General features: G+C 39.2%; 1 protein-coding gene across 1 annotated transcript; it reads left to right on the top strand.

The window, feature by feature from the left end:
- Nucleotides 1–794: 794 nt before the first annotated feature.
- On the top strand, nt 795–8,975 carry ANKRD22 (ankyrin repeat domain 22). Its single transcript, XM_065746186.1, has 6 exons — nt 795–1,050; nt 3,806–3,997; nt 5,781–5,888; nt 6,232–6,309; nt 7,354–7,452; nt 8,191–8,975. Exons 1-6 carry the CDS (start codon nt 1,030–1,032, stop codon nt 8,266–8,268), a joined length of 576 nt encoding a protein of 191 aa, XP_065602258.1. The 5' UTR covers nt 795–1,029; the 3' UTR covers nt 8,269–8,975.
- The last annotated feature ends 236 nt before the right edge of the window (nt 8,976–9,211 follow it).

Here is a 9,211-nt window from a genome sequence, read left to right as displayed (position 1 = left end):
GAAATACTGTCATATTCTTACCCTCACAACCTTGAAAACTCAAATAGAATGGGGGCTTTAGGAATAGGCTTTGGTAGCAAGGGAGAGTACAGGGTGAGGAAGGTGTTTTTGGTTTATGTTAGTTTCTCACTTCTCTGATCTGTCAGCAATGGCAATAAATTACGCTAATCGCTCTCTGCTGTGTCTGCTTTTCCCATGATGCTAATTGTTGAGTGGTCTCCCTGTCCTTGTCTCAACCCTTGAGCGTTTTTCCACCATATTTTCTCCCCTTCCTTTGAGGAGTGGAGAGTGAGAGTAGTACGAACAGTGAGTTGTAGTATTAAGCTGTCCATCAGTGTGAAACCACAAAAGCAGGCTACTGTGAGTCATGTTCAGTGTTTGGACAAGGCTAGGAAGAGATGAGTAAGCAGATGATGAAATGGGCTGGTCTGGTTAATAAGGGACTGAAACTAATTATACCAGGAAATCTCTTTAATAAGGTATGGAATCTTACTCAGTATCTCTCTGAAGTTTTCTCGCGGAGGGTTTGGGACTTGTGTATGGGAAGTAGCTAGAGTGGCAAACTACCTACCATTCTTAGTTACTTGTTTTCAGCTTTAATGTTCACGTTTTCCACTTTTTTTTCCCTCTCTTTCTTCACTAGCAAATTTTTCTTCTTTCTTCTCATCTCCCTCCACTACCCCCTGCCCCCATCCCATCCCTAGCCTATTTTACTGCTTTCCTTTTTTGGTAACCAGAGGCTGTTATTGCAAAGATGACAAAGGGAAATGCTTCTCTCTGTTGTAACTTGTTCTGTCAGTCTCCTGTAAGCTGCTGTTCCCACACTTACCTTGCTGGGTTGGGTTTCTGAAGACAATTGTTTCATGCCACCAAGTAGAAAGCACAGAAAGCAAATGTAGCTTAAAAGTGATATCTATGTTTTAAGTTAAATGTTAACCAGATTCAAACAAGTTTGAGAGCATTTCGGGTGAAGTTAGCTTGCTGGGCTGGTCAACAAGAAAGAAAGAACTCAAGCAGTGAAGAATAGGCATGGGGATACTCTATTCAGAGGTATGTGACCATTTTCTGCACAGTAACTGAAGCTATTGAAGCTGTGGATATATGTTGCTTTTAGTTTTGTTCCCTTTGCATTGTCATGCATATGGGCTTAAAAATATGGCAGTTCTTTTCCTTTGGAACACTGTGCTTTAGCTATTACAAGTTGACAAAAGTACCATAAGAGCAAAATAAGCACAGCAAATAGTATGATTGTGGCTTTGCGGACTAAGTTCATGTTCAGTGCTTTTTTTGTTATTCTACTTTGAGATCAGAGTGATTCTGAGCACTGTGCATTGATAATTAAGAACTGTGAGTGGACTCCTTAACTTATGTTGAATACAGATAATAAAGCTGGTGGCTAAGGAAACATTATCTAGGGAAACTTCTGTTTAGAAAGTGGATTTAGAAGAAATTTTTTTAGCTCTTACGAGGTTTTCCCTGGACTGTGATTAAGTCAGCACAACCCTGGATTTCAGCATAAGTGTTACTTAAGCATATTCATTATTTTATAAACTTCCCATTTGCATACTGGAGAACAAACAGAAATTTCATTTCTCTGACTGTGAATACAGCTTGTAGAACTGCTTCTCTTTCCAGAGGTAGGATTGCATATCTGTTCCTTTAAAAGGTTACATTTCCATCCCAAAAGGCACTCTTTTAATTTTAAAAGGCTATTCAATGAAAGTATCTTCTCTTTCAGTATTGTAGGGAGCTTGAGTGTGCATTCACACGCTGATGGGCTGAGTAGATTGCATCACATCCAGGTCCTTCTCCATAGAGCTCAATTCTGAGTACTATTGTGATGTCCTGAATACTACTGTGAACAGAATGATGTGCTCACGGTTGTTTGTTTTCCTTTGTTAAATATCCTGCTTGTGTGTTCACTCCTCCAGTCCTCAAGTACTATTTGTCAATTCTGGACATATATTGTATGTCAGAGCTATGGGTCCTTTCACCTTAAACACATTTTCTCGGATTAAAATAGGCATTTTCTAGAATGCAAATCTGCAGAATGAAAATGAACCTTAAGACAAACCCACAAAACCTGTTTATTGAATGCGTGGTATTGTTTGTTTTAATGAATGGAATGTATTATGAGTGAGTCAGTTATAAAAAAGACCCCCCGCTTTGCTGGAGTAGTAATCATTTAAAAGATACTTTAAGCACTTAAATTACACTTATATCAGATGGTGAAATGGTTGGGAATTGCTTCCTTAAATTATCCATGCTTGAGATGTTTTGTTAGAACTGCCAATTTCAGAACATAAGGAGTGTGACTCCTGCGTGCCTGTCTCTATGGATGACTTCATTTCCAAGTAATGTACCCTGTTAGGGTGTGGTAATTTCTCCACCACCATTCATGGCTCTACAATTGGATTCAATAGTAGTGTAAGGTTTAGAAAAAGATTCGTTGGGTCAATGCAAGTATCAATCAAGAATACCTTGAAGTTTTTGAACAAGTAAAATGCTGTGAGTCAGTGTGGAAAGAAAAACACTACAGGATATAATCTGATCACATTAGCTGCTGGCCTAGCAAGAACCAGAGGAGAAAGGAGTAAGACTGTATAGTAAATGGCTGGGATTTGAGCCAGCGTTCAACCAAGCAGCAAATCTCCTGCATCTTTAAATGAGCAGAGCTGTATTTAAAAGCAAGAGTAGCAGGCTACTAGCAGACTGCGTGGAGCTTCTCTTTTGTGGATGTGAAGTGTACTAGACACTGACATGACTGAGAATAAGGTTATTAGCCAAACTGATTAATTGAATGGCACAGATATGCAGAGTTCTTATGCCAAGAGGGATTTCTCCTTGAAATCATTAAAACCCATTTGTTTCTGAAAGAATGTATAGCAATTGTGGTAGGAATGGATTAAAAGAATAGAGACTGAGACCACCTGGAGAAATTCGTATCTTGGAAAATGGCAAAGAACGTCAATATTGAAGAGGAAATAAGAAATAAACCTTTCTCTTTTTGACTGGAGAACTTCAAATGTTACCAGTTAGGCTGTTGTTTTCTGCTTGCTGGTGATTAGAAATGTATAATACTCCTATTACTCACTTGTGCTTATTCTGACTTCTTGCTGCTAAACAGGGAAGGAATAGTGAGTATGGTCAGGGGTGCTTGAACATACTGAGTGAAGATGTGAGCAGCAAGCAATTTTCAAAAGCCAAGCATGATTAGAGCTGTACACTCACATATACCTTAGATACAAGGTTTAACTTGAAGTCCAATAAAGGAAGTGTTGTGGTGGGTGGGTTTGTTTTATCGTATTTTATTTATTTTTTAAATTCTGTCTCAGCGTTCACCTGTTATGTGGTTCTGCTCTGTGAACTGATGAGTCAGGAGTGATGCCTCATGTTCAGCAGTGCTCATCTGAAGGGAAAGCTTGCTCTAAGTTTGGCTAGATGTGGGTTGTCAGGGCTTGCTGCTTAGTATGGTAACCAACTACTGTGAGGCCAGAGGCCATTCTTTAATAGCTGAAAATGTAGCGTATTTATTTCTTGGATTATAGAATGTCATCCAAAATGAACAGAAATTTCATTCCACTGTGCACGGCCCGCGTCAGACATCTCACACGGAGCACTGACAGCTCTATGGCAGCTGCAGGTGTATCTCTTACCGCCATCTTCTGGAAGATGCTTGGGATGACAGCCTCTGTTTGGGACTGCCTGGGAGGTTCTGAGGCCGTGCAAGCACAAAGTCAGGGTGGCGGGTACAAGAGGTGTCAGTGAACTATATGTGTTGACAGATATTCTCTTCTCTCTTCAGCCCATTTGTCACGCAGCTTATAGCAATGATTTCGGTGAAGTTCAGCTCCTTTTGGATAAAAACAGTAACTACCTGAATATCCAGGACAGCTTCAGTGGAGATACCCCCTTAATCTGTGCGTGCAAGCAGGGAAACAACAAAATAGTTAGCTATCTTCTAAAAAAGAATGCTGACGTCAACCTCCGAAACAAGGTAAGTGCTCACAACTGGCCCTTCGTGCTGACTGCTCTTCTGAGTACACGTTTGGAAACACTGGTAGTGCAAACCTTAGTTTTGCTTGCAGCTTGGGCATGTCTAATCCTGACATTGTAAGCCAGTAAACCTTTATGTTTCTATTTATTTCCTCATTTATTTTCCTGACTTGCTAACACACCAGATATAATAAATGTTGCCAACTTCATTTTCTCTCTGTGTTTGTGTTTCCCATTTAGTCAATACTGCATGTCATCCCCAGTCCCGAGTGGATCCTGTCTGCAGCACTCTGCATTCATCCTGCCCTCCAGCTTATATCTGTTCCTTCTGTAGCCTTTCTTCTCCATCAGTCTTTGTACTTACCTTGTGGTTAAGAGGAAGATCTGAAGGACAGCCTGTCCTCCTCCCATGGATATCCCAGGGGAAACTCACACTACAAAAAATGTATATAATATGTATACATATGCATGTGTATGTATAATAGTGTAGCATGAGTACATAATAGTGTGTATTGAGGGTTGAAGGGAGAAGCTTTCTGTCTGTCCTTCCCCTAATTTTTTTTTTCTGTTCAGTGTTTTCTTTTCTACAACCTGCCTGCTTTCTAGAACAGCTGTGAGTGGCCATTTTCCCAAGGGTGATAAAGTGTGGTTTTTTGTGGTAGGTTTCCTGTACATTACAAAGAAAAGGAGCCCAAAGGATGCATATTCTGATTTCACTATTAATGTGTTCTTGTGGGAGCTGGAATAAGGTTAAAGGTGATTAAGAGCTAGGAAAAAATATCTAACCTTGTCAATTTTGTTATATCATCTCAAACTCTAAGTCAATACTTAACAAGTTCCTACACACCATTGTGCTATTTTACACCTCTGGTGCCCAGCACATTTTTCTTTCCCACAACAAATGTGTGTGAGGTCAGTGGGGAATGTTCAATTCTATTTACTTTGATCCAGAAGATTGACTCACCTCAAAGTCCCTTTGAAATGGTTCATTACTTTGCAGTAAGATCATGCTTATTGCATTGGCAGTCATTTCTTAGCCTTGCCTAGTTTTCTTAAATTATTTTCTGCTTCACCTTCACAGATGGAATTAAGTCCTTGGGTACAGAGCTTGACTAGTGCTCACAACTGAGAATAGGAAGCAGAAGATTACAGAGAATGGCTTCTGAGCTTATTCTGGGCCGTGACATAATACCATAACCTAATCTGTCAGACTCCAGTTTAATGAGTTGTAGGACATTTGACATGTGTCATCTTTAACATCCAAGTTAGCAACTCTGCTTTTTATTTTCTTTAGTAGATGCAACATTCCAAGATTGCTAAACTATTCTCACTGGAAGTCTGCTGTGGGTGTTGCTAATTTCCTGTTTCATATGGGTGACGTAAGCTCTTCTGTGTCTCTGCTTCAGTAACAAAACTTCTGTATGTGAGGAGCTACAGGGATTCTTCCCACTGATTTCACTTGCTGGGTCAGGATAGAGATTTCCACTCTGCCCCTTTCCCTCAACAGCCAAGTTTGCAGCCATGTTCACTAAAATCTTTGCATCTCCCATCCTTCTTACACGTGGGGGCCCTGTCTACATGAGTCTACAAGAGACAAATGTGCTTCCACTTAAAGGAAGCAAAATACACATGCTTGCTTCTGCTTGACAATCAGAGAACTATTTCTAGTTGATAATCTAAAAAATAATGTGTTTGAAATGTAGAAAGGATTTGGTATTATCAATATTATACAAATATTATCAGAGAAGTGATTTTTGCACTAAATGGGGTTATTTTATGTTTAGAAACACCGCACGTGTCTGCATTATGCTGTGAGAAAACGGTTTGCCTTCCTTGATTATGTGCTCATCATAATCCTCATGCCAGTTTTGCTTATTGGATATCTTCTCATGGTGAGTCTGAATGAAAGTGAAAAAGCTCATCCTATAGATTTACTTTTCTCCTTACCACCTTTCTTAAAGTGATATTTTAGGCCATCAAACTACACAGAATATGAGCTGCTCTTTTTGAAGCAAAGTCCGATGGAGAGCAACAGAAGAAGCAAAGTTTTTGCTATGAGTGTAGCTGGTGAAGGGGCAGAATTGTGTCACTGCACCAGTTTGGTATTTGCAGAAGCCAGACACTTCTTTTTTTTTTTTTTTTCTTTTTTTTTTTTTTTTTTTTTTTAGGAAAAACGATATACAGGTATGCAGGTGAAGTGTCTCACCATGTAACTTTCTCCCTTCCATCAAACAGATCTCAAAGACAAAGCAGAATGAAAACCTGGTCAAGATGTTGCTTAGGGCTGGAGCTGATGTTAATGCTACAGACTTTGTAAGTAGATTTATACACATGTAGATGAGGCTTGTGTGCATGCAATATTAGTAAAAACAGACTTCAGTCTTGAGCAATACAATGCTTCATTCAGGGAAGGATCAGAGACTGGAATGATATAACAGGAAGATTTGGTGTTTCTCCTTGATGCTTAAGCATTAGTTTTGTAATGTACTCAGAAACAATTCTCCCCTGAGAGCGTAGCGTTTGAATCAGGTTTATTTTTCTTCAACAGTTGTTCCAAGCATAGCATCTAAAATCCAGTGTGACATTGTTGGATGTGAACGTTTATTTGGACCATTTATTTATTTATTTACATATTTATTTAGACTATCAACTTCTTGACTGCTGTGATATATGCTCCCAGGGTAAAAGTTCTACTGGGTTTTTAACTTTATCAGAACCTTTCCAACCAAAGTAATTTTAAAAGCACATCCAGGCCAACTGGATTGAAATACTGATCTTTTAAATAGTTATCCTACAAATATTCTGGTGATGTAAAGTTCTGAGTTCATCACTGTTTCTGAGTTCTTAGACCAAGGTTGACCTGTGGGCTAAGGTCATGCCGTGGCACCAGACCCTGTGTCTTTTCTTGGTCTTTAGAGTGCACTAATTGGCCATATGTAGTCTCTGTGTTGACAAGTCTGCTTGGGTATGGCAAAGAGCTCCTCTCCTCCAGTGTAGAAAAGGAAAAACTACAATTTGAACAGCAAACAAATTCTAAAATACTTAAGCTTAAGCAAAGAATATTAATTAATAGTTGTTGAGCTAAAGATTATGGAATACTCTGAAATAAGTAAAGAACTATTAGCTTCCTGATAAAGGTATCAGACTTGTTTTAGCAGCTGTATCCTAGAGGAGAATTTTTTTTTCCTGTTTCTTTTATGAGAATGTGTTCTACTGTGTTGTGCATTGAAACATATTTTATGCATCCAATTGTCGGGGAAAATGATAAGGTATAAGGGGGAACTGCAAGCACTATTTACCTAATTTCTATTAAAGCAGATGGATTTCAGCTTTATTCCTTCTACTGTTTCCCTTCAGTCTGGTAGCACAGCCCTTCACTATGCTTGTGAAATGAGAAACCAGGCAGTCATTCCTCTACTGCTTGAAGCTCATGCAGACGTTTCTGTGAAGAATCAGGTAAGAAAGTGAAGCTAATAACAGGTTACTCTTATCAAGATGGTGAATCAGTATGTTGTAGACCTTGGTTGGTGTGTAGCAGTTTAAAAAAAACAAAGGCTGCAGAGCTTTGTGGCAGCAGACTTGTTTGCTGTGGGGCTTAAAGCAGTTTTTGACCCATTGCCTTCATTGACAAGGGCAGCTTTAAGTCCAGATTCTTCACAGCTGGATTTCTACCATTGGCATCAGTCTACATATTCACTGGTTTGGCAGATCTGCTTAACTCAGAGCTGTTCTGCAGTTGTTCCTAAGATGCATACTGCAGGGGAGTGTTAAGAGTGCTCTGAATGGCACCATTCTTTTGAAAGGAGCTAAGTCCATCTGCTGCTGTCCTTCAGGAAGCTCAAATATTGTCACAGGGGATACTGACCCAGGAGTACCTGTACTGTTCAAATGAGACAAAGGAAGTTTTGTCTGTGTTGTTTTTGAAGTTAGCTCTTAACTCTGCAATGTCTTTGGACATTGGCCCCAGGGAATAGTGAATAGGATGTCACTGCTGTAGTAGAGGCAAGGATGATACCTTTGACTTCAGTAAGAGTTGTGCTAAACCCAGCACATCCTTTTCTTTATGTCAAGGATGTGGCAGTAACGATTTTGCAGGAGGTCAGTGTCTAACACTGAAGGTGTCAAGTTCAGGAGAGCTCTTTGTACTTGATGTATGTTTATCATATTCTGATGTATTTCATCTGTTTCTTTCAGGATGGGGAGACTCCTTTAGATATTGCAAGAAGATTAAAGTTCAGCAACATTGAAAGCATGCTAAGGAAAGCTTCCTAATGCTTGCTGCAATTTTACCAGGGACTGTTGAATGTGAAGAAAATCACTCCATCCTGTATAGCAGCAAGAGTCCTGCAGAGGGCTGTGGACTGCTAATTGATAGATACTTGGTCCAAATTGACATAAACTTTGACTATTTTGTATGAGTCTTCAGGGCTGTGTGGACTGAAAGAGGTTTGTTTGCTTTACTAAGCTGTGAATAAGTACAGTTGTGTTCAAAATATTGTTCTTCCCATCTGCTCCCCCAGTTTTACTGCTTGACCTGCGCAGAGAAAGCTTCTGGAAACCAAACCTAAGCACTGCACCCGCTGATAAGCAGCCAATGAAGAAATAAAGTATCCTTTACAGACTGTTACAGCTTCCTTAGGAGATACAATTGAACAATATGCTGCAGCAGCTTACGCAAGGTCAGGCACCATTTCTCATAGCATTTCTTTTCCTACCATGGGAATGACTGTTCAAATAGATCTCACTCTGCTTAGCATTTTCTTCTTTGCTACAAATTTCACACACCTTAATTCTCAAGATGTTGTGATGAGAGAAGTATTATCTTCTGTTTTTTTATAAAAGAAAAAGGAAGAAGAGATCGAAATATTGGATTCCAGAAACAGAGCCAGTTCCCAAGATGGTTTAATGCATTAATAAATAACAATGAAATCTGTTTGTTGAAAGTCATTTGACTATCTTTCATATATATATTTTAAAAAAATTACTACAAAAAAAAAAAAAAAAAGGGAGTTGATGGGAGTCAGATACATTATTCTCAGTGAACTGGACAGGATAGTATACTTTTAAGAGTGGTGCATGCAGCAGAGGAAGCACAAACCAAAATAATAATAATAAATTCATGAATCTTTTCTTGCGTATGTAATGGCAGTAGAAAACTAGCATTTGTAAGGACTTTGTTAATGAAGCCTGCCACTCTGTGGTTTAATAATGCACT

Source organism: Cyrtonyx montezumae, unplaced genomic scaffold (genome assembly GCF_038088225.1).
Source record: "Cyrtonyx montezumae isolate F1298 unplaced genomic scaffold, pur_monq_1.0 scaffold_4, whole genome shotgun sequence".
NCBI lineage: Eukaryota > Metazoa > Chordata > Aves > Galliformes > Odontophoridae > Cyrtonyx > Cyrtonyx montezumae.
This window is presented reverse-complemented; position numbering and strand designations above follow the sequence as displayed.